Source organism: Poeciliopsis prolifica, unplaced genomic scaffold (genome assembly GCF_027474105.1).
Source record: "Poeciliopsis prolifica strain line A6 unplaced genomic scaffold, Auburn_PproV2 SCAFFOLD075, whole genome shotgun sequence".
Taxonomy (NCBI): Eukaryota; Metazoa; Chordata; class Actinopteri; order Cyprinodontiformes; family Poeciliidae; genus Poeciliopsis; species Poeciliopsis prolifica.
The window spans coordinates 1,214,035-1,239,996 of NW_026562450.1; the positions used below are offsets into that span (position 1 = coordinate 1,214,035).

Consider the following 25,962-nt stretch of genomic DNA (forward strand, 5'->3'; position numbering starts at 1 on the left):
TCGATGTTGGCGTGGCAGTAATGCTAACTACAGCAGCAGAAACATTACTGTACATTATGGCCAACGTATTATTTGAAACCATGAGTCCACTCCCCCTTACCAGTTTATCTGATGCATGCATCAGGTGCTGACTCAAGCTTTCCCAGCTTTATCTCAACAAAGATCTTTTTTGCAAATGTGTCTCCTCTACTAAACAAGCCCTCTGTCTTCCCATTTGTGCGGTAAACCTATGCAACTCTAGGCGTTAGCAAAAAGAAACAGAATTAGTCACAGGATGAAATCAAAGCATATATTTGCACTTTTTTCTACCCAAACTTTCAAATTAAAGTGATCCCCCCCTCCACACACACACACACACACACACCCACCCACACACACACACACACACACACACACACACACACCCACCCACACACGCACACACACGCACACACGCACACACACACCCCCCCCCACACACACACACACACACACACACACACACACACACACACACACACACACACACACACACACACACACTAAATTCACCTTTAACCTTTCAGCATTCTTTGGTGGTGGCTCATCAGAAGGCAGCAAAAAGGATTTTTGACTTATATATATATATATATATATATATATTTAAAAAGCTAAAATTTTGCTCTGGCACACATTGATGCATGGATTTACGTAAGTATTTGAACGTGTTATTTTCACCTTTCACCTATTTTAAGAGGTTATTTTAAAGAAGGATTAAAATTAAGATAAATTTAGCATTTGAACAACTCTCTGAATGTATTACAATGTACAAGGTGCTAGATGCAACATAGTCCCTAAACAAACAAACAAACAAGCAAACAAACAAAAAAAATGTTCACAACTTAACTTTTACAACCATGCCAGCTGTGAATGTTTGCAACTGAGCAACTCGTGTTTTTCTGCACATTCTGATTCTTCTCTTACAGTAAAACACAAGGCAACTTCACAGGTTAGACGAGAAAGGCAACACAGATGAAACTTTTGATGAGAAAACATGGAGAAACCATTGACAGAAGGGAAGAGCAAGAGACTGGTTGGGCTGCATGCCACCCTGAGCCTCTCTGAGTCTTTTTTTTTTTTTTTTTTAAATCTTCCTCTGTTATGCTGGGCTCATTCTTATTACCATTCACCTTTGTCCTCTTTGTTTTCTCTTCTCTGTTTCTTTACAGACTCTTCTTCAGAAAGTTCTCGTCTGATTACAGTTCCTCACAGTATCCAGCAGGAACAGGAAATCCTTATCCTCTGTCATACTTTTCATATAGTTCATGGTTCTAGTCCAAGTGGTTTTCAGGTCAAGTCAAAGTAAAAGTACAAATGAATTAGATAAAAAAAAATAAAAATAAAAATCACCACAGGTCACATCTCATCTTAAGGCCTATGTATGTACAGAGCTCTCTTGGCACGCTTAGAAAAGTTAAACTCAAGACAGTTTGCTTTGGTTTGATCGTTGCGCTTCTTCTGCTACCGTTTCAAAAGCCCTTCTTCACATCTTTGATGCAGAAGACGGGTGTGTACATTCTTTGGTTCGGAGATCCGTGGGTACGATTGCTTTTTACAGCAAAGTTTGTTTAAAACAGGAAGTTCACCGAGATCGTTTTCAGCGGGGATGTCCGAATGATCTTCTCTTGTGAAATCCAAACTGCAAGAATCGACTGCAAATTAGTACTGTCCTCTCATATTGATGATTGCACGTCTCTCAACCCATTTTTCTCTCAGTGGGAAGACGGAAAGACAAATCCACTCTGCTTTTCCTTGCAGGTTTCCCAAATGTTTTCCTCATTTAGAGTGTCAAGAAGGAGGCTCACAATTGTTACCAATTGATATTAAAAAGGTGTCTGTCTCATTGTCCTCATTTCCTCCGTAACGTCTCTTTTTACCAATCATCTCCCATCGTGTTCTCTTAAAGGTCCAAGCGGAAGGCCCCGAAGTAACTGGACGAATCATCGGCATTCACCATAGTGGGAGAGGAGACGGAGACAAAGAGTTCGTCGCCGGCCCTCAGCTCAAACAGGCCCCCCTGGTAGACGGAGTGCAGGGCGTACTCGGCATCTGGAGCCCAGCATTTGGTTCCCACACCCTTCAGGAGCTGGAGGAACCAAAGAGAGAAAATCACAGTGAGTTGACGGTTCGTATCCGATTGGTCTGCGTAGAGGAAACCTGACGGCCTACCTGTATCGGGCTCGGGTAGGAGGTTTTCTTGTAGACGCACTGAACCAGCTGGTGGCTGACGCTGCGCTGGTCCCCGTCACTGGCTGCTGGAGACGGATACCGAAAATATACCTGGAAGCAACCAGGAGCAAAGGATGATTATGACCGGTGCATAATCATAAACTTTGTTATTATTGACAAGTCAAGGATGCTTTGCTCCACTGCTTTTGAAGAACATTCAGGAGTCAAAGATCTTTTCTATTGGTACAACAGTTGAGTTTTTCAAGTGAGCATTTAGTAAAGCTGTGGTTCTCTTTCAAAGAGGCAGTATTATGTATTTTCAGGCATATGATGGTATTTTATAGCAAAATTAAGTAGTTATGCTACTTTTATGTTGATATATACAACAACAAAGTCGTATATACCAAGTAAGAATTAAAATAAATTTTACTTTGTAATTTAACACCTTGAAATTGGGCCTCTGTCTCTTTAAGAAACTCCTTCTCTTTCTCAAACTCCATCTTCAGGAAGTCATCACAACATGGCTCCTCTCTTAGCCCTTTAGCAATGTCTTTACGAGCGTTGTGCTGAGAAGTAGCTTGTATGATCAAATCAGCAAATCCGCAGTTCCACCGGTTTGCTAATTGCTGCTGGCTAGTCTGAAGGGGCAGAGTGGGGGAGTCTCAGGGGACAGATACTCTGTCAACTGCAACTTCAAGGAGGAGCTTTGTCTCGGTAGGCGGAGCTAGGTCCACCCAGGCATTTTGCACAACTGAATGGAGACTAAAGGATTTCTTAAACATGCATGACAGAATCAATCAACACTTCAGGAATGTTTTTTCATAACACGATGTAAAGCTAAAGAAAGAGTTGATTTTATATAACACTGCCCCTTTAACTTTTCTGTCTCGTTTGAGCCAGTCTGAGAATTATCACCTGTGAGTACAGGTAGTACCGCCCATCCTGAGGCACTCGCAGCCTCCCGTTGGTCAGCGTCATGTTGTGCAGGTGAGCGCCAAAGCTCTGATTGGCCCATGAGCGGACCACATGGCGACAGGACTGGTGGAGGCCCGCTGTGGGAATCGGATAGGCAGAGAACCCTGCAAGTACACATGAGAAAAGTATTGAAATATTGCAGATTCTCAGCAAGATGGATTGTACTAAAAATTGACAAAAGCTCAATGACGGAGGCGGCGTCTAATAAAGCAGAATGTAAAGGCGAAGCAGTGATGAGACGCGGTGCGTGACCAAAGTTGGCAGCTGACCGATTCAAAGGACTTTCATGCAGAATTTGAATTTATGTCTGTTTTTAATGGTAGGAAAAGTGTAATGGCTCAGACTTATGGGACTTTTTATGTGACTCTCTAATTCTAAGCACATGTTTTAATGTTTATGCACATTAAGCTATTTTGTAATTGTATATAATCGGGATAACTTTTTTTGACATCTCATGCTGAGCACATTATCTGAGATGATGTCAAAAATTTCACTGCTGCTCTTCCGTAATTACAACTTTAATGACTCTAGACGGTTCTGGATTATTATCTCCCTTATTATTGTTGAGTCATATTGACTGGTCCAGCTCTCTCATGTGAACAAAAACCCAAACAAAGAACAGGAAATACAAATGAGTTTAGCCTGTAGCTCAGATTATAACAAGTAATAATATCAGTGATCATCTATGCAGATGATACTCAACTCTGTGACAATGTCACTAGACGATGAACTCGTTGAAATGTTCAGTAGATTCATAGAGCAAATCAATACCTGGTTGTGCCACAGCTTTCTGCAGCTAAACAGAAACAACACTGGCTCACATAAGGTGAAGCTAACATGCTTTGGATTTTCTCTACAGTTGTAGGATGAAAGCTTCCTCTACATCATCAGAGAACTTCCCTCGGTGTGTGTCTCACCGCTGAACTTCCTTATGAGAAATCCAGGCTGAATGTGTGAACCTCACCCTCTCGCCGTCCTTCCCTTACGCGCACTCACACACGAATACATTCCTTGCCCTTTGTCAACGCAGTGGAAACAACATCATGCAGCCTTTGCCAGATTGTCAACACCCTTCGATTTGCACGGCAGTTTCAGATGAAAGTCTGGATAAGAGGCAGATGAAAGACAAAGTCCAACTGCAAAGTATTTTTTATTTTTACAACACCAACAGTTGTTAATCATCTTTTATAATTTATTAGTCACTCCTGGTAAATGTCTCCGTTAAGTGATTTTGGGTGCCATCCTCCTGGATGCTGACCATGAAATAAGTGGCGGGTTGAGCAATTGTATTCTTCTTCAGATGGTTCTGAGTTGCAAAAGAAACAGGATTTCAGCTGTTTTGAATGAAATCAGGGCTTTTGAAGGGCTTGTTTAAACCAAATCTGAGCTGGGAAAATTGAAAAATCTAAAAACACAGATGTTTATCCTGGAGAGCAAGCATAGATATGAAAGTGAAGATGATTTAAAGAACATTTAATGCAACCCGTGTGAGTTAGCATGAACAACAGCTGCTCCTGTGAAGTGTCTTCCCCACTGTTTGCGTCTGTTCGCCGTTAAAAACGAGATCGCTAATGCCTTTTGACAAAGTTCTGCTGGGATTCGTATTCCTGTAAACCGATTCAACATGGTGTTTCGTTCAGATCAGACCGTAGCATCATTTGAACAGACACGTGTTGGCAGAGAGGAGACCGTGTTCAGCGTCTTCGCTGTTTCCGCCGTTGCTCAAACGGAGGATCCCGGGTGACTTTCATCCCTCCCCCCGTCTCACCTTGAGAGCTGGTGTCCCGAAGTGTCAGGTGGGCAGACGGCCGCTGGGCCACGGAGCTCATGAACTTTGAGTTGTTGAAAGAGCGAGGCATCGTTCTCGCCTCTGTTGGGGAGAGGAGAAAACCGAGGGAAGCGTAGGAAAAAATGCTGCGGATGAAAGACAAGGTGTGTGCAAGAGAGAAAGATGCTCACCAATGAAGGTTTGCTTGGAGATGATGTTCTCCGTCACCTGAAAGTAGATGGGAAAACTGAGATCAACAAAAACGCCACGAATGACAATAAATATTCTGCACGTTTTATTTTTTTCCCCTCAAACACAGGAGTTACTTTGAAGGGAGTAACATAAGCAAGAAAACCTCTAATAACTGATTGTATCACATCTGTTTTCTTGCTAAGTATAGGAATGTACAAATGTAATCTCGCTGCCAAACTCCTGATCTGTTCATTTCAATGTGTTTGTCTGTAACTTTACTGGGACTGTTTGTCAGAAGTTGCATATTCTTAAAAAAAACTCAAGATCGATATTGGGAACAAAAACCATCCTTAGTTCTGGGTCATGGTAAAGATTTTTCCATGTTGTGAATGCTAACACGAGTTAGCATGGCCACTGATGATGGTGGACAAACTGTTTTCCTGGAAAGCATCAGATACACAGGCCTGATTGACAGCACTAAGACCTTCCTCCCGGCTCTGGTTTGTTGCTTTTGACCAGGAGCGAAGCGTTTCAGCCGACAGCAAGAGCAGCACTGGAAGGAGCTCGACTTTTTCACTGATGATCTGTTTCGTATTACACAGTTAACAACATAGCAACACTTTTGGCAAAGTTGTAAAACTCATATCTTTGTAGAAGCTACATTCTGTAGCTTTAACTGTCACCCCAAAAACACTTATATCCAACGACAAAACGGTCTAAATGATGTACTGATATTGTCTTAAAAGGCGATTAAAAGCTTTTTATTTTCTGGAGCAAAACGTTTGCTAATGCTATTCTCGGCATCAGTGAGTAAATCACAGATAGGATGAATCATAACTTCATACAAACTGACCCTCCATCTCTGCTCTCCACACACTGGCTCATTCCAACCCTTTCACACAATAAAGTGTGTCCTCGTTTCACTTCGCCTTAAAAGACATAATTGTTTTCGCTTGGTAGCGCGCCCTTTTGATCCTCCTTCTTCTTCCTGTTATTTTTTTGTGTTCTTTCTAAGATAACTTTTTATGGCTTTTCTCTCCCTAATTAATTTGCAGAGCAAACCTCAAAATCCTAAATATGTGCTTTGCTTCACCTCGTACTCTGAAGGTGAGGTGTTTTTCATGCCCTCGGTTTTCTTCCCCCACGCCGTGCTCTCAGCTGAACCTGATAATTGAACGTGATCGCTAAAGGCCAGGGGGTTTGGGGTATTTCAGTAAATGAAGCTACCCCGACATTACCCCGTTGGCCCTTGGTGTATACCCGATACGCTCTGAGGAAAACACGGCGGAGAGTAAATGGAGTCTAATCCGCCGCCGTGGCTCGTCTCGCTACGCGTAGCGTGCCGGTCTCGGCTTCCAAATGTCCCCGAAAGAGGAAAATTACTCCCACACGCACTTCGAGACGAGAAAATTGGCAACAGATTTTCTGCCCTGCATCTGGCTGCAACTAAACGGGGGAATCTTGTCGGAGCGGCGACCCTTCAGGTGACCCTAAAACGGGTGTTTTCAAAATAGAAGATCAAAATGTCGGCTGTGTTGTAAAGCTAAAAGGCTCACAGAGGAAACTATCAGAGGTGCTTAAAATTCCACGGCTCCTTTCTTTCTGTTGGTGTTTCGGCGTGAACATTTTGATACTTTTGAAGGAGTGTGGAAAGCCTGAAGCACGTTCCGGATTAACTGCTGACACAAGTTTATAAGCTCTGGTCTTAAACTAATACAATATATCACTCTGACAAACCACAATTCAACGTCCCTTCTTGGAAAACATACATTTATTTTCGAAGAACTTCTGACGAAGCGCGTCGCTCCGAGCAGGATCTTCGATAAATCAGACCAAATGAGGTCAGACAGGAGAGAAACGAGCTGAAACGTTTGAACTACGGCGCAAACACACCTGAATCCCTCAGTTATTATTCTCAGAAGAGGACAAGACATGATGAAATCCCAATAAATCCGGCGGGTCTGGCTCGGCCTCGTCTCTGCCGGTGATTTAAGGTCGACGGACGCGGGATAAATAGTTTTCACCATCTGTCTTTTGGTCACGGGGCTGAAATCACTGATCACTGATAGTTCAAGTGGAATGAGAAATGCCCACCGAATGATCGACTTCTCCAGACGTTCGCCCGCTAATTATTAAAATCCCCTTCGTCAGGAAAGAGTCGCTCGCGCCGCTCAGCCCCTGCAGAGTGGAAATCTGAGAGGCTCGACTCGGATTCCTCGGGGAAACAACTTCAACAAACGGAAATGCGGCGCAAAGTTTACAACGAATATCATCCTGACCAGACCAGAGGAAGAACTAAACCTGAAACACAGCTGCCATGCCGTGTGCAGGTCTTTCTTTTCTTTCCTCCGTGTCTTCTGACGTAAACCAAATGCACATTTGGTGTTTTGACTCTTCATTTTGCTTGTTTGCTAAATCCTGTCATGTACACGTAGATCTGAGTTCAGTGCAGACCAGGTAACGTGTCAGAAAACAGAAATTTTGTTATTTTTCTTTACCTTTTCTGAAGTTGAGGTTGAAATCAGGGAAAAGTTGACTTTCAAGGAGCATAAATAGAGCTGTAGAGCCCATCATGTGTTTTTGATGAGCGGTTTTCGACAAAAAGCACATGATTTGGGTTTAGGAGAATGAAGCAAAAAGAAATATGTAAAAGTCGCTTCTGTCCAGGATTTTCACTGTGAAGGTGAAAAACCAAACAAAAAAGTGAGATGAATGGAGCAGAGTGGTGAAAGGCAGGAAGACTGAAACACACATCTTAGATAGCCTTTCACACAGACTCTCACTGATCACTTTCTGCTCTTGCTGGTTGTTTTTACTCTTTTAGATACAAGGGTGTTTCTAGCAATACGTATCTGTATCTCTTTCTCTCTCTCTCTCTCTCTCTCTCTCTCTCTCTACAGTTAAAATAAAACCAAACCGGGTTAATGTTTTTCTATTAGGCACACAAAATGTTAAAAAACAAAACAAAATTGGGAGAAAGAGATTCACTGTAAAACACTGAAGTAGAGAACATGTTGAAAACTGTCAACAGCAACATTTCCATTTGGAAACTGCTAAACTTGACTCGCCTAAACCCAAATCTGCCCCGAACATTTGAAGCGTGCCAGGGTTTATTTCATCCACAGCTTTTCATTAGTTATTTCTTTCTTTGCGCTTCCAGCCCTAATGAGCGCCCGATTGGCTGTCACAGTGTTTTAAAGTGAAATGCTACACCTCTGCCCTCGTTAGGGGGCTCCATCTTGAGTCAAATAAATCAGCGTGGAGCCTCTGATGTGTCTGCGCTCAAAGTTAGAGTTTGCTGCCTATGCGACCTTTAGTGGGGGCAAGTTGGATAGAGTAACACCAGGCTACGGTTGTGTGTGTGCGTGTGTCTAAATGGTTTTCCAGCTGCAGTAATAACAACAAATAAGCCCTGAACTCTCCTCTTTTACTTTCTTTCGGATAACAAACGGATAAAAATAGAATTTTTTTTTTTTACATACACAAAATCTTACCAAGTTCTCTTGGTCTAGTTTGTAGTTAGACAACTTAAATTGAGATACCAGTAACTTGTTTTAAGTAATTCCTGAATATTGATTAAAAAGAACTAGTTTTACCAGTAGGTTCTTTCACATCTAACATGGGGAAAACGTCTTGTTTCTTATATCTTTTAACTTCTTTATTGCTGTGAAAAAACATCAGGGAGTATAAATACACCGAAAATAAAACTGCAGAGGTGGAACAGAGAGGAGACATCTTTGCATCGTTGTTTTCTCTGTTAAATACAGTCTACGAACTATTGCCTCTCCCCAGTCAGCCATGTTTGTTTACGCCGACGTCACATTCGGTCTTGAGAGGTTTAGTGAGATTTTCCGTCTGACATCTGAATGTTGGTGATTTAACTCTCTCGGTGTGCGGTGTGTTGGTCCTGTTGTGTGGATGTGCCGCACGCTGTGCCCAAACCTGTTGCACCTTAGATATTTTTATTGTCCTTTGTGTGGCGACTCAAGTTTTCAGGTCTTACAAAACCTGAAAATTGTCAACAAATTCTGATAAAGCACCTGCAGCTCCGACACCAAGCAATGGAGATTAAGGCTCCTTTGTAGTTAGACAGTTCAAGCTTCCTGCTCCTGTTTTTAGTTTGTTAAAAGTCAGCAACAGAAAAATCAAAGTCATTGTTGAAACATAATGTCTTGTGCTGTTGGACTGAGTTATGAAAGCTACAGCTCAATAAGACCATCTGAAATCTTTATCTCTTCATAGAAAACTATGCAAAAGTCTGATAAAAAAAAAAGTCTAAGTTTAATCCTTAAAGGGGTTATTTTGCCGTTTCATGAGAATACAATGTGGTTTTGGCTTAATTAGGAAAAACATGCTGGATGGAAAGCACCATTTCCACTGGTTTTATGTGGTAAACACAAGTTTACCTCATAAACTTTTGCAGAACAAATGGGTCAAAAGTCATCAGTCAGTGGGAGGAGAGGAGAGTCGACAGCAAAAGATGACGGACAATTATGGGGAATAAGAGAAGCGGAATGAGGTGCACAAAACACAGAGAAGAGTCCGGTGGGGGAAGTCGGGGGAAAAAAGCAAAGATCCTGCCTGGCTGAAAGAGAGGATTGAGAGTCGAGAAAGACGAAGAGTGAAAGACGGGCAAGTATGCACATGAAGGAGGTTTTTTTTTTTTTTCCTGCAGATTAGCAGTAGCTGCAACCCAATACTTTAATACGCATGGACAGGCCTGAGCTGGAAGTGTGTCTGTGTGTGTACGCGTCTTAGAGAGAATATTTGTGCCACTGTGACAAGTTCTTATCAGCTCTAATCTGGTCTGACTCATTCCTCACTGTCTGAGAGGAAAATCTCAGCCAGTATCTCCATGTTTGTGAGTCTAATAAAGCTTAGTTCAAGATTAACGAGGGACTCCAATTGGCAACACAAATAGTCTGAGAAAGAAAACGCACGTGTTTGCCTCTTTTTAAAAAAAAAAAAACTATAGTAAGTTTTTATTATTATTTTTGGTCACACTGAGAAAAATGAAGCAGTTCTGTTTCAAATAAATAGATAGAAAAGTCATTACACATGTCTGCTATTGAGGGTTTCTGGCGACCCAAGCACGTCTTCATGAAACGCTGGTCTTCCTGACAATGGCCTGTTTTCCTTTATTATTAAATCTCATTCAAAGCCAAACCAGAAATTTGACTTCAAAATGACAACTCCCATAAAAGTGTGTCGAATTAAAGGGGCTGTAAAGCCAGCTTTTAGCTTTAATTTGGTGGCCAACTGAGAAATAAGGGCCAAATTCACAAACAGAGCCTTGTGTGCAAAGACATCCGTAGATTTCCTAGAAAAGAAAGTCTTGTTTTAATCAATCAAAAGTGTGTACACGGAAAGAAGTCCAGATGCATCAAACTGTGTGCGCACTTGGATCCAAGCACATTTTCCTTGTTCAGATTTTAGCGGTCAGAGGATTTCTTCATTGTCTTTGGCTAAAGACCGCAAGAGTTTTCTCCCACTAGTGCTAGACTCTTGCGTTTGCTTTGGTTGCATTTACCCAGAATGCCTAGAGTTATGGTCCACTTCCTGTTTTTGGAGCGGTATCTGGTTCGCTTTGCATTCACATATGCACCAGAGTTCACTTTAATTGAGGCTTTTAGGTGGACTAGAGTTTGCTTTGTTGATTGTGCATTCACACCTCTCCCACAAGCAAATGATTTCTGGGCAAACGATCTAGAGTTCGACTAATGTGGACTAAACCGGGCTGGTGAGAACGCGCCCTTACAAAGACAGAAGCCACTGAATGAGAGGTCTGTCAAAAACTTCTTTATATTCTATTATTAGAAAAAATGTGCTATTGAATTGAACCGAAAGAGTAAGAATGCAGCATGTCAATCTTCATTTGTTTACCCACAAAAAGGCACAGACTGCTCAGAAACTGTCCGGTCTGGATTTCCCTCCTGAAGCTTTTTGTCCTTGCGACCCGAAGTCACCAAGAAGCAACGACTCCGATTGAGTTTTTTTCCCCTCCCTGCTGTTCAGCAGCATGAACGAATCCTCAAACTGATTCTTTGGCAGTGCGGATGAGCTGCAGCCCTGAGCCCAGATGTTAAACGCTTCATCTAATCAACAAAACGAGTCTGACACACGAAAACACTCTCATTCGTCTTACAAGATGTTTAGAGCCATTTGTGCCCACGCTGCGCTCTCATCGCCAGTCTTCGCAGCTCGCTACACTCAATTTTCTGTCCAGTCGGAATGATTTTAAGCCTTTTCATGTTCACTTCAACATCTGATTCTCATCGTTTCTGCCATGTTTTTAGTTAGTTTTGTCTTTTCTTTTAGTCGTGTGTGCACTAAGAGTCGCTGGACTCCAAGCAGGGCCCATTATTCTTTTTACAGAACTATGCAAAAAGCCCGAAGCCTTGCCACAGAGTCGGGATTATACTTAGAAATACAATTCAGGGATGGCTCAAGTATGGCCCACTCTCACAGGCGATTGATCGAGCAACTTTGTCAGTAGGAGATTTTCGCTGGCACATTAAATTCTGCTTAAAAAGTAAGCACAAAATCTAAAAACAACCTGAAAACTTAGGGATGATGATGAAACAAAAACACTGAACTCCCACTGTATGCAGGAGTAAAGATTCAACAAAGATCTAAAACCAGTCCCAGGTCTTCATGGCCCACCATGTCGCATATTTGACATATTTCCAGAGTCTTTCTCTGGTGATGTTTGGATTTTCCGTTCATCCACACCCAGCTTCCAGACTTTTGATGCCACCGTTTATCTTGGCGAGTTATCTTCTCTGGAAAAGAAGATCAACTGTTATTGAGATGTCACAAGTGAATCTCAACCTTCAGAGAGCAGGAAGATGAAAGGGGAATCTTGCCGTTGGGGCATTTTAATTTAATCCCACCGGACTGTACAGTTGAGTGTCGGATCCTAGATGCTTTTCATTATTCCATACTCTGAAAACGCATTCCTCTGGTCATCTGACTGTGATTTGGCAGCTTTGCAGCCCTGCTCAGAAACACTTTATCTCTGAAAAACACAGAGGAAAAGGTTTTTGGTTTTTTTTCCCCACATTTTTTTATGACAGGTAATGCCCCGGTGCCTCGCTCGATGCCAGCCTCTGATAGCTGACCTGTTTACTGAGGGAGTTTCCTGCTGCACTAATGCTGTGTTCGCTTAAGGAAGTGGTTGAGTTTACTGAGACAGAAAATAGAGTTAGGTCGGCATTTAAACTTCGGTTTGGCCAGGTAATTAAGTGAGTTTGCTTGCCCACTTTGTCGGTTTCGCGTTAAAGTGCTGCAGATGCTGTGGAGTTACCGCCCTGCATGCGCTTTGGCGAGTAGTTTCAGTTGTTTTAATGCATTTCAATGCCTAAAGCGCACATACACGTTTTTTTTCTCTTCACATTTTCACCGTTTATCTGTTTTTATCGGCTTTATTGACTTTTACAACACACTTACGACTGGTAAGGATATAAACAGCATCAGTTCAGGTCAGGGTCAAGGTCAAAGGTCCCAGTCTAAGTCTAAGTTTCATTTCCCAAGAAAACAACATGAACAAATACAAAGGTGGTATATAATTTGCTCACTGCAAAAGCCTTTTGTCTTGTTTCTAGTGTAAATATCTTAGTATACTTGAATTAAGACAAAACTAACTTAATACAGAAGCTTGTTTTAAGCCAATACTTGAAAAACATAGGATAAATGTTTTGTTCCAAGTGAAATGATCTAGTACTTGTTTGTATTAATATCAAGGAATTATTCACTTAAGCTCCTACATTTCTCAAGAAAGTTCATTTAATGTTGGTTTCAAGGGTATTAAGATACTTGCACCAAAAACTAGACAAAAAATGTTGTTTTTATAGTGTTTTAAAGGACTCTTATGTTTAAACTCCCCCCAAACAAAACAAATATGAATTTTACAGGGGGAAACCAGCCATGTGTGAGAACTGTGTGTGTTTTTAAAGAAGAATTTAAGGCAGATCGTTCCATGCATGTAAACACAGCGAAGGCATCCCCGTATCTCCCTTCCCGGGTTCTCCGTGGTTTTCCTGGTTCCAGTCAGAACTTTGGCCTTGTCAGTTGTTCGTTATGGGAGTGATGCATAAGACAAAACAAATTCTTCCCCAGGCCTCCGCTACAGGAAAAACAGACGAGCCTGAATTCATCCGGCTGGTAAACAGCGTGCGAATCAGCAGCATAATTATTCCACTGCTAAGTGGAAACTTTTGACCAAAACCCATATTTGGTCAAAAGTTGGGAGTGAAACAAGTAAGACAATATAATTGTAAGATTGAACATGCAATTACAGAGGACCTGTATTCAATAATAATGAAACAATAATAATGAAATTGGCCAAAGCCTGCGGTTGAAAGCTAGTTTAAATCAACAAGCGTTCAGGTGTGCAACACTAATAAACTGGTAGTTATTCACGTCTCTATTGAATGGAAACTTTATGAACGCACAAAGTTACACTGTGCGTTGTGCCAGCACTTCATTCGAAACTAAGTTTATGTTTGTACATCACATATTTTCTGTAGGAGTCTATATATAGCCAATGCTAGGGCTTAAAATAGATATGTACGTTATTTACATCTATATATAACTAAAGAAGGTAAAATTTAATTACGAAACCCGTAAATGAGAATTTTTGCTGAATATTAAATTTGAATTTTTATGGACTTGGCAAATGGTCTAATATAAAGTCTACAGTTTTATTAATAATTTAATAATAAGGCAAAAAGGTGAGACTTTTTTTTTTTTACATTTTAAATCCACAATGACTTGCTGACCCATTTGGGGCCAGAAAACATTGTTCAGTTCACATAAATATTTTGTGTCTAGTTTATTGTCGAGCAGTTGAACACTAAAAAAAAACAAAAGATAAAAATTTGTTTGATATTTTTAATTTCTCTTTTTGGTCACCAGATACAATAACTGCATCCAATCGAATGATCAAATGTAGAGATATTTATAGGCGCCCTGATTGGACCAACAGTGGGGAAGAATAGTTCAAACAGCAGAAATAAAAATCAAAACCACACTGTAAAATATTTTTTTTCCTCTGTAGATTTAGTACAATCAGCCATTTAAAATCGTTGCCTTAAAAAAGCAGATCTCAGATTTGAATCTTGTTTTGGATCTTTCTGTGTGGATTTTGCATGTTCTGCCAAAGCATGTATGTGTTTCATGTAAGTCCTCCGGTTCCATGCATCTTTTTTTTTTTTTTACTTTAGTTTGATCCATACACAAATCCTTTTTTGATCTTACACTGATTGGGAGTCCACTTAAACGGCTTTGGTGTATAAAACCACAGCACATTTTGTAAAATCATGCCCTCGTTTTCTTTCTGGCGAAAAATACCAAAACCTAGAGCATGCCAGCACTTTTTCTCTTCACTTTGTTCCAGCGTTGCCAAACTGGCTGCTGGAATCGTGGAAGTGCATGTCATTCGTGTGTTGTTCAGCAATAGCAGAACAAACAAACGTTATAAAGCTTATTCGACTTTTCTTTGGCATGCGCATGAAGATCCGCCACGGTTCCGATCCAGAGGTTTGGTCTGTTGGGATTTAGTTTGAAATTAGTCTCCAGAGTTGTTGTCACTTGCAGCTCAGAACATGTTGGACACTTTATCTCAATGCCAAGTGTATGCACAGGGCATTGAGTGTCCCTGTCCAAGGCGAGCCTTCGCTAAATATAGCAATAAACTGCTTTCCAAGCATGTTTATTGGGAGGCTCTGTTCCTGCACCGACAGTCTCTGACTCCGTCGCCGTTCTTTGCACACTGGCAAATTAACAAGCTGATACGCAATAAGAATGAAAGATAATAAAAAACAAAACAAACCCACCACTCACACAAAATCAAAACAGATTTACTAGCAGAGTGTTGTCCAACAGTTGGAGCCCATCTGCTGCATCTGGCAGGTCAAAACAAATGTTTGTGGTTTTGGAGTGTATCATCTCCAGAAATAATAATAATAATAATAATAAAAGACACACACACACACAATTCTCCCAAAAACATTTAAACTAAAGCAAATCCAGAGAGACTCTTCAAGGTCGCAAGGTGGTGAGGATCAAGCTCTCCTTGTTTTGCTTGTCAAAATAGCCCCATTCATCAAATGTGATTCACTGTTTCTGCTTACAGAGTGATGACTTTATTGGACTTTTATCTCACTGCTGTATTTATGCCAATTTTTCCATTTTGATTCTCATACGGACGGGATGGAAATCAAATCTGTGGTCCAAGAAAACCTCCTAGGATAAAAGACAAAAGACCATGTGGTGAAGACGGCACGTGTACACTAAGAGTTTAGAGCCTCAGAAAAAAGAAAAAGGAAAAGGGAAAAAAAGACCCTGATGTGGCTGTGGGGGGTCTGCACACAATTTATTCTAGCCCAGGAGGAAACCTCATAAAAGCCCAATCAACAAGAAGCTTGTTGAAACGGTGACGCCACCAAAATGCCAAATTGTCAAGGCCTCAACAAAGCCGGCACTATTTTCTTCAAGAGATCCTGTCGGGCCGAGACGCACCAACAGAAACACTGCTGAGTTCTTGGACCGGCGCTCGGAGCCAGAGAGAGGGAGAGCGGGGAGAGACTGGACCAGTTGTGACGCAACACCAGTGTTTGAACTGTAAATGTTCCATGCACAAATATGCAGATGCTGTGGGGGTCGGAGGGTCAACTCAACGTTTCCCAGAGGTTTCACGACCTTTTACGGCTGTATGAGGGAGGATATGGGTCGAATCATACAACTCAAACTTTGTCTGTATCACCTGGATGCTCTGAGGAAGACATAAACTCTGTGTTTGCCATGACAGATCAATTAGATAAAAAAAAAAAAAAAGAAAGCCAAAGGGTCGGAGCGTCTTGTGAGAGGAGTCACAGAGCCTGGGCTCTGAAAGGAGCAGCAAGAAACGAACCGCTGGAACTCGATGAACTGCGTTGCCGTCTGGAGACGGAGCAAGGCTGGAACTGAGATAACCAAGGATGTGTAAAAGAGCAACCAGTTGCTTCAGTGAAGGATTTAAAAACCAATATGATGGGGAAGAACTGGCAACATGAAACAGAGAACACCTACAGTAGATGGAAAACAACAACAAACCATGAAACCTAACACTGGTAATTTAAGTTACGCAATTTCATTGCACAAACCAAAATTTGTGTCAAATTTGATCAGTTTGTATTTAAAGTATGGAGCCTTATAAATGTAAAAAAAATTAATGTGTACACTGTTTTTTTCCTCTTGTCAGGCACATTTAAAAATAATATCCAGACTGTGCTGAATAGAAAAAAATGTTCCTGAGTCAAATTGTGGACTCGCACATCTCTAATTTAAACCAGTTTTAAATTGGTTGCTGTTTAAAAGAAATTGGCTGAATAAAATTTTACCTAAAGGTGTCATAATATCGGGAGCTAAACGTCATTATTTACATTTTCAATCCATTTTTTAACAACCTCCTTTTGATTTCTTTCCAACTATTTGCTTTACTGTGTTGGTTTCTGACATACGAGGTAAAATACGTTGGAATTTCTGGTTTTAAAGCAACAAAATGGAAACAAACTTCCGGGATATGGAGACTTTCACAAAGAACTGCAGACTTTCTGAACCCTGAAACTAAATCACACATTTCCCTTTATTTATTTATTTATTTATTTATTTATTTTTCGAATTTTGGCTGAGAAGTCCAGTCACATTTGACTCCAAGTAATGCGTCACGAATTAAAGCCGAACACGTGCTCCATAAAAATCTGACTGCCTCAATGCTGCACACATATAAAACGTCAGACAGTTGTTCATCTGTGGGGGGATGAAAATGTGCCGGGGAAATTCCCCAACAGATGAGTCTGGAAGGGAGCGTTTAATACATCAGTCGTGACAGCACAAGAAGCCTCTTGTGCTGTTGTTTCTGATGCTAAGGGAGAGCAGGCTGTCCGGCCTGTGGAGTTAGGAGGTCCAGAGAAAAGATGGAGGAATGTTAGAGGAGGCTGCTGGGCAGGGTCTTAGCCTGAACGATGAATGGAAGGAAAAAAGAGAAAAGAGGGTGGTCGACGCCAGACACAGGGCTTTTGTGTTTGCCTATCAGCTGGAAATCACTAACAACGCCGCAGACCACCACCCCACCCGGAAAGTGAGTGTGTGCGAGTGCATAAACAGCATGTCAGTGACTGACATTTGCTTTTCAATAGTCGACCGGAGCGCAGGGTAAGATAAGAACGTGCTCCTCGGGGGCCCCGGCTTGTTTCGCTTGGCTCGACACAGATGTCAGACAAAACTACGTGTTTGCTAATCTGACACAAACACAGAAACATAAAAACGTTCTGTCGTTGTGACGTCACCGTGTCCGTAATCATCAACACTTCATTTCGAACTGCACCCTTGACATCATCAAATGTTAGACATAGGGAACCAATGGTACCTTATATTTACTTTTACATTTCGCTCTATTTTACGAATGATTGAATGAAGATGTCACATCCCCACCAACATTTTTTTTGGAAATAGTTAGTCGTTAGGATTTTGGCAGGCCAAGGGGAACTTGACCTGAATGTGGGTATAAGGGCCTAGAAACTTCATCAGCTGCGACATGACCTGAATAAAGCTTCCTGCCGACTTGTTACCTGAGAAAAGTCAAGCATGCGGCAACAGAAACTGCAAAATGCGGGGATCAAAAGACCAAAGATAAAGGTACATCAAACCCCTGACTTATCGTTCGCCTTGAAGCTACTCTGACTATTGAGGAATAATTGTCCCTTTTGGGTTTTTCATTTGCTGCGCCTGTTGTCTTTGGAACAGATGCAACATTCACCAAGGCAGCTGATGATCTAACAATATAGCGACAGCTCACTGCTTCTTTGGCAAAACGCTCAGACTACTGCTGATTCAGGAGTCTTTGATGTTGCCTGAGTGAATCAAAAGGTCCTTTCTGCCTCGAAATTTTGCAGACAGAACTCACCAAACTTTAAAACCCCTGAAGATGCAGAAAGCTCAGATGCTCGATGATTAAATGCGACTCATGTGTCTGAAATCTCTGTGAGACGCTTGTAAATTTAATAATAGCCTAGTCATAATTTATTTATTTATTTTTTTTTCTAAAGTTGATGGGGGTAATTCCGGAACGCTAAAACCCCCTTTTCTCATTATTTTTCTGGATTATTTTCTCAGTTGGATCTTAAACCCAGAAGCAAAGAACAGTCTTTTGACACTTCTACATAAAAACTCCCCACTAACTTTACAGTCCAAATTCATCCAATTTGAACGGAATAGACTTTGTGGGGATTTTGGGAAACAGTTGGTCTCTTTCTCCTTACAATAATATCAGATGAAGTTCAGGGCGTTTCGAAGAAAAACATGTTTTCATTTAAAATCCAAGCAAACCCTGGGATGTTGATCATTGATACGAAGCTTAGGAAAATGTATCCCATCATTCTCTACTGCAGTTGCTCAATAAAAACGCCTTCCTACTTTCATGTGCTGCGGCTTCCTTGGTCGCAGTGTCATAGATGGAGAGTTGTGGAAGATTTGCGTTTTCCTACCGGATAAAGTCAGACATAGTTCAAGGGGAAACTTTACGGGAGAAAAGGGGCGAAGGATTCGAATAAAATATCAGTTTTAGCACCGATTTCAAACTGTTACACTTGAGATTCACTGAGGCCTTTCATACGCCAGACATATCGAGCCTAGGGTGAGACAAATGAGTCCAGTTAGAATCTTTCAGAGCGATATCAAAATAAGATAAGAGCCAGGTCAAAGTCAAAAAGAGGACAAGGCACTTCATTTTTGTTTGCTTCTCGGATTAAATTAGGCATGCTAAAAGCCCCGCAGAGTACGAGGTCTTGATTTGGACTTCAAAGTTCTGCCCCGCATCATGAAACTCGCTGATTTATTGCGAGAGCGATCCAACGCTGTGCGGTATGCGGCGCGGAGCCTCTCGAAAGTTTAAACCTGCAAACTGTCTGTTCGCACCCCCAGCCCAGCCATCTCTAACCACCTGTTTTGCATCAGCGGTCCAAAGCCAAATATTTGCTGTGACATCACCCCTCGCGAGAGGGAGCGGATTCAGCGGTACGACGCCACCACTGCACACACGCACCCGAGGTGGGACCAACAGAGCGTCTGTGCTGCTCCGGGTTAGATGAAAACATACCGGCTGACCTTTTGACATCATATGCTCCTCATCAGCAGATCGCGGGCAAGAAGATGGATCTGCTGGCAAGCGTGGATGAATGGGGTCTGAACTGCAGCCTCTGACTGTTAAAAGTACATTTTTCACATTTTAGCACGCTCTCCAGAAGCTTGTTGGTTTAAATAAGAGAGGAGCTGACGAGCCATTTCGTTTCTGATGAACTCATGACACTTAGCGGGCTTCCTGCCATCGTCGTGGCAACTGCAGATAAGGGTTTTTGCCTGCACCTTTTAACAGACCTTCAAAAAGTGGTGCAAAACTGTAAAATGGAAGGAAAAGGACACAAGATTTTGTTTCATTTTGCAGTTAAAACTCTGAAGAGTGTGGCAGTCATTAGTACTCTGCCTCTTTTACTAGGATACCCCTAAATCAATCCAAGGCAAGGAAGTGCTATGTAGGAACTTGGAGGTTTCTAAGGGTGCTTTTACACCTGATATTCTGGTAAAACTCCACAAGTCAATTCTCCTTCTACCACATTTATTTAGGTTGGATGTACTCAGAATGCCTTGCACTACAGTCCACTTACTGCATTTTGTGTGTTCTCCGGTACACTCGGCATTCACATATGCATTTGAACCGCACCAGAGTTCACTTCAACTGAACCATAACCCAGGTTTTTGGTCCAGATCAGAGATCGATTGCGCATTCACATTTGCTCAAACGAACTGGACTTTCTAGGCTAATAAACTAGAGTTTGATTAAAGCGGACTAAACTGGGCTCATGTGAAACCACCTTAAGAGAGCATTACCCTGACCAAACACTGGGGATGAGAACAACAATAAGAAGCCGTGTTTAGAGTTTGCTGCAAGCCATGGAGGAGACACAGCAAGCATCTGGAAGAAGGTTCTTTGGCTAAATCAGAGCAAAACTTAGCATTTTGACTTACATAGAAAATATAAAGACAAAAAAAAAACTTAGACTGAACATAATCCATATAACACACTGTTCCCATGGTGAAACATGGTGGTGTAAGAGTCATGCTTTGGGGATCCGGAAACGGGAAGCTGCAAAAGATTCAAAACAAGTCGCTATATTTAAAAAGTTGGTGAAAAATAGAAGACTGGCAACCATGCATTCAGTGCATCAGCTTTGATATGATCTGAAAATCATCCGCCATTGTTTGCTGCCTTTTAGTATTTTCTAAACAAATCTGTCTTGAAACAATGACAGGAGCAGGAAGACCTCTGGGACATCCACTGGGTTTGGAAGAAACTCAAAAAAAACATTAAAAGATTATCTTTTACGTAAAGGATGAGACAGTTTTGCTTTGTCTCAATGGACAAAACTCTCATCTGAAAGAGCTACAACCAGACCAATGAACATTGTTAGCTTAATTTTCAGATCCCAGGGTTTGTTTGGCTTAACCCTAACCCTGATTTAACCCCGGCCTCCCTAAACTTGAAAGGTAAATTCCATTCCTTTGCTCTGCTGAAGGTGAACTGGCTCAGGGGTGAAGGCCGTGACCCTTTCAACCGAACGAAGAGGAGGCAGCATTCTTCCTCCAGCAAAGTAATTGCTGTTCAGCCACAATGGTAGCAAGGCATGTTCACATCACCCCTTATCACTGCTGTTAAAAAACACCAAGGAATTTGTTTTTGTCAGGAATGAAACAGCCAGGTCTGAAAAAAAAAGAAAAAAAAAGAAAAAGCGAAGTTGAAGAGTGAAGCCAAAACCAGGGAGAGGATATATGAGCGGGACCTTGTACGCATTCCTGCCACATTTAGTTCCTTTCAACCCCATCCCCGAGCCATCCATCACTCCAGCTACAGTGTGAGAGCAGCTGCACTGGCCGCTCCTCTCAGCAGGTGAGTATTTCTGTGACACTGCTCTTTGGAGGAGAAGACGGAGAAGGAAGATGGAGTTTGAAAGACTGGACTGCCTCAGTTCAGGTTGTTTATCCTCATTTCTCCATTTCTCTCTCCCGCTGGGCTTTCAACTCTTTTGCACCTCCTTACTGGTGAGTTTGAGCCTGTGTTTGCCCAGAAGGGATGACAGTCAAGACCGATTCGGCGTGCACCACTGTGAACAGCTGTATTCTTTTACAGCGTTCTGAAGGTTTTTGGCTTTCATTCGACTGAAAGACCCACAAATTATACCTCAAATTAAACCGGATGCTAGCTAAACAGATCCTATTGCAAGTAGAATTTGGCCAAAACATTCTTTCTTCATCTTTACTACAGTGTGGTGAGGAACAGTAGGGGACTGAGCACACAGCCATGAGGACACCCAGCACTCACAGACGGAGCCAGATATGTTTGTTTCCAATGCAAAATAAGTGTGGCACTGTGAAAGTTCACAATCCAGAGGCAAGTGGGATTGTTCAGAATAAGTAATAATTAGTAACTACTAGCTACAGGTATTAGCTACAGGTATCTAAATGCAGTTAAATTGATGTAAAGAAGAATGAGTTGACATTTTTGAGAAAGGAAAATGCATCTTTTGTTTTTTCTTAAATCAAATTGCATATAAATCTTTGATGCTACCAGTTGAGTTTCTCTTCATCTCCTATTATGTTACTCCACTTGGCATTTTTCACACTGAAAAGTTTTCCTTTAAAAGCTATTTTGGAGGCCAAATGGTCTCCTTGCTGAATTGAGCGGGGAGAAACTGGAACACAAAGAGGCAATTATGTGGAGCCCCACTTCCAAAAACCTTTCAAGAAAAATAGTTAGAAGTCGAGATCCCCAAAGCTGTCATCTTCACCAACCCCTCAAGGCGGCTTTGTATGAAAACCAGACCAAAACTGTCTTACTGAAGTTACCACATGGGTTGCAAAAGACTGAAGACAGTTTGTTGCCGCGACCACAGATGGGATTTCAAGCCCCTCCGTGTGAAGAAGAAACAAACCAGAAATTCTGACGCCTTTTCTGGAAAATGGTCAAAGTGGAAAAAAAATCAAACCAAGGCTTCCAGCATAATCATGCACTACTTATACATAGGATGTTTATAGCTGAGTAAGTACATCATCGAACTATGAGCAAACCACCCCTTCTTTCTTAACTTCTACCCAGGTTTTCAAACTTTTCTCCCCCTCTCCATCTCTCATGTATTTTCTATGTGTTGCATGCCAACCAGATTTGGTGAAGACTCCCCTCGTTCTCCGTTCCTTTATTTTCTTTCCCATAAATCATTTCAGTTATTCCTCCACTCAGGGTCTCTTTGTTTTCCCATCTGTGATTGTCGACATATTCCCTTCACTGTTATCAGCAGCAGTGGTCTACGACATTCGGCAACAAGTCTCGTCACCCGTGTTGCCACCATCGTTTTCCTCCATCATCGTCACACACACACACACACACGCACACACACGTTTGTCAATGATCACAGACATCAACATCGTCGCTCACTACTAACTGCAGCTTGCGGGTATGTTTATGGCCTGCGCGTGCTCTGCTGAGGGATATGCAAAGTCATATTTTATATAGTCAGCGTTGAGCCAAAAGTGTTTAACGCTAGCTTTTATTAGCTTATTTTCCCTCGATCTCATGTTACCACTTCTTCTCTCCTTTTTTACAGCCTTTTCTGTTCTCTTTCTTTTTTCTGACTTTATGCAAGTAACATAAGCCAGCAGGAATGAATGTCCAAGCACACCACACGTTTTATCAGTTCACAGAATCTATATAAAACTAGACCTCGGTGAAGAACCCCCTTCACTCTGGCACCGGGTTATTTGAAGAAACACTCACAACCCGCTTTATTAGACCCACCTGTTCAAATGCTCGTTGACCCAAATAGCAAATCGGCCAATCACAGAGCCATGATTTAATCCACCTAGGCATCTACATGTGGAGGCTTGCTAGAAATTACTTGCACACCAGAAACAGTGTTTATTGACTCTGAACGTGACAATGAGTTCAAATCTCAACCCAACACAGCACTTCCAGGTTGTGGTGAATGGAGCGGTTCTCATCATTCTCGTTGACAAATTTGTAGCAACCATCTGATATTGTCATATCAATATGAACCAAAATCTCTGAGGAGCGATTCTGACAATCTATTGAGGAACTAACGGACGCCTGGAGCCAAGAGGAGGCCCAGCTCAATAATAGCACCTCGTTATTAGGTACAATCTTGTGCACCTAACGAGACTAGTGGTTCCCAAAGACTTTCTTCTGGATTACAATAAAATCCCCCCCAAGAAAGAAAAATAAAAATAACTTCAGGTTGCAACAAAACACACTACAAACCATATTTACAGTGAAGCACTTTTATAATAACGTTTCTTTTTTTTTTTCAGTCATCCATACTGCTTCCTGCGCCCCCCTGCAATGGCACTGTGTCCCCCTAGGGGGCACGCCCCACACTTTGGGAACCACTGTACTAGACTGTTAGATCAATGTGGTGGCTTTGAAGTAAAACATTAACTAAGTGTATCAAAAAGCTTGTCTTACCAAACGAGTCCAGCAACAAAGACATGGGAAAGAACCTTAAAGTAAAATGGTTTAGTTGTACTGAAGAAGATCGCAAGGCGTCCAAGAAAGTGCCAGAATCACCCGCACAATGTTGTTGCTGTCAGCACTGTACTTACGCAACGTTGACAGCTGGCAGTTGCAAATAAATCGAATACTTTTGTACAATAGGGCATCAACAGCAATTTCTATCCAAAAGATGGCAGAATGAAATTTGTCAGCCGCTCTGAGGATAAACTGAGTAAGAGTCCTGCATAGTTGTTTTCTCTGATAAATCCTTCTTCTGACTGTTTGGGACATCTGGAAAATCATTTGTCTGAAGGAGATGAGTGATACCGCGAGCCCTGTGTCGTGTCAACAGTAAAGCATCCTGATACAATCCATGTGTGGGGTTGATTCCTCATCCAAGGGAGTGGACTTTCTTACAAGTCCACCAAAGAGCACTGCCAAGAATTGAGGGCGGTCAAAATGGCCTCCAAGAGGCAACTCCTTTGACAATTCAGACGCATTTTGGAGATGATTTGTGCGTCTTCCCGGAAGATGGAGCACCATGTAATGAGTTGTAAGTGATGATGGAGTGACTCAAGCGTTGTAAAACCAAAATCTTGGAGCTGGGTCCTTAAAACTTCTCGTACCTCAACGCCATTGAGAATCAGTGGTCACTTCTCAGAAAAAAACTGAGACAAGAAAGGATCTCAAGAATTGACCCAGAAGTTGGTGGGGAGATTTTTATTTTTGAAGCGACTTGATGCAACTAGAAATGGCAGCTTGTTGAGGTGGAGCATTGTTCGCCATGAAGGTGAACTGGCCTGTCGCCCATGATGAGGTAAAACGACTGGAGCTGATGTTATTCAGCTGCTCACTGTGAGGGCGGATAGCTGCACAGGATGCAACACCGCCATCTCCAAAGGCTCATCTGGGGACATCAGTGACTGACTGTGAACTGTTTAATGTTTCAATCCAGGCTGACTGCCATCTTTTCTACTCTCCTTTAAGTTTAGCACAAACTCATCCCAGCTGTTTAAAAACCTGCAGCGAGTTACCCCTGCAGGTCGTCTGGTAAGCAGACCATGTTAATGTAAGCATCTGGATGCCACTGACCTCCTTTAATTATCCCTGGAGTTCACTTTCCTGTTCCAGAGGGCGCTGTTCACAGTTATCCTATTTAAATTTTTTTTAAACAGTGCAGGTTATGCATACTTTTTACATCAGCAGATATTCTGAGCAGTTTTACAGCTCTGATTCAAAGGCGTCTGGTAAATCTTACACGTGCTTGATGTTGTTATTGAACTGGAGTGAGAAATGTGGTTGTAATTAGTTAAACATTAACAAGAGACCTTGAGCTTTCCTGTAAGGTCAGATGATAAACACATACCTCAGCACTATTCTTGAATCTGAAACCAAGCTTGTTGTTCAGCAGCAAGTTTTTCTTTTATCACATTTCACAACCAGACTTCCAAGCCCCATGTAAGTACAGACACCATAAACAAACATTGAGACAAAACTAAGTTTTTACCACTCGGTTAAAGAAATTATTACATCCAGACATACAGTCAAGTGAAAAAAAAAAAAAGAAAACAGAATCTTCAAAGTCAAATATCAAGAACTATAACATATTTATGCCTAAAACAATTTTTTATCTCTGGACCCACATTGACTGATACGTGGAGACATTTAGTCAGCTTCAGGATGTTTGGGATGTTCCGTTTCTAAATCCTCAACCAGTCCTGGATGTATTTACTGGTACGTTTTGAATCATTATCATATTTCTGTGCCCAGTTCTGTTTCATTTCTACAACGTTTTACTCAAGCACGTTCTGCTACATTGCAGATTTCATGGGGAATTCCATGATGGTGAGACTTCCAGATCCCGCTGCAGCAAATCATCTCGAGACCATGACACTTGCAGTCGGTGAAGTTCTTTTCCTGGAATGCCGTATTTAATTTAGACGAGACATTTCCTCTGCTCTGGTGTCCAGTTAAATCTAACTAAGGCTCATCGCTGCCAAAAACAGATGTTCACTCACAAATCAGCAGTTGGACCAACAAACTAAATGACTGAAGTTTAAACAGATTTAAAATGCTGAGTCTGTTTTAATAATATGTATGACATCTGTGTGTAGAAAATTGTGGTTGTGTCCTAATTTGTTCTTGATCTGAATTTTTTTTATTTTTTTTAGAAAAGTCCATTCAGAAAGACTGCAGGACCTGGATTTTAACCCAGAACCTTGATGCTGAACTTTTTAAATTAAAT

At 41.7% G+C, this 25,962-nt stretch overlaps 1 protein-coding gene across 1 annotated transcript in view; it reads right to left on the bottom strand.

The window, feature by feature from the left end:
- Positions 1-451: 451 nt before the first annotated feature.
- Positions 452-25,962, bottom strand: part of tnfsf10l (TNF superfamily member 10, like) — a 61,601-nt gene continuing 36,090 nt past the window's right edge. Inside the window, exons 3-7 of the mRNA XM_055021330.1 lie at positions 5,122-5,158; positions 4,931-5,032; positions 3,103-3,266; positions 2,188-2,298; positions 452-2,104 (exon numbers count right to left, since the gene is read on the bottom strand). Of these exons, the coding sequence (XP_054877305.1) occupies positions 1,919-2,104; positions 2,188-2,298; positions 3,103-3,266; positions 4,931-5,032; positions 5,122-5,158 (600 nt within the window). The 3' untranslated portion in view covers positions 452-1,918. The remainder of the gene's footprint in view (positions 2,105-2,187; positions 2,299-3,102; positions 3,267-4,930; positions 5,033-5,121; positions 5,159-25,962) is intronic.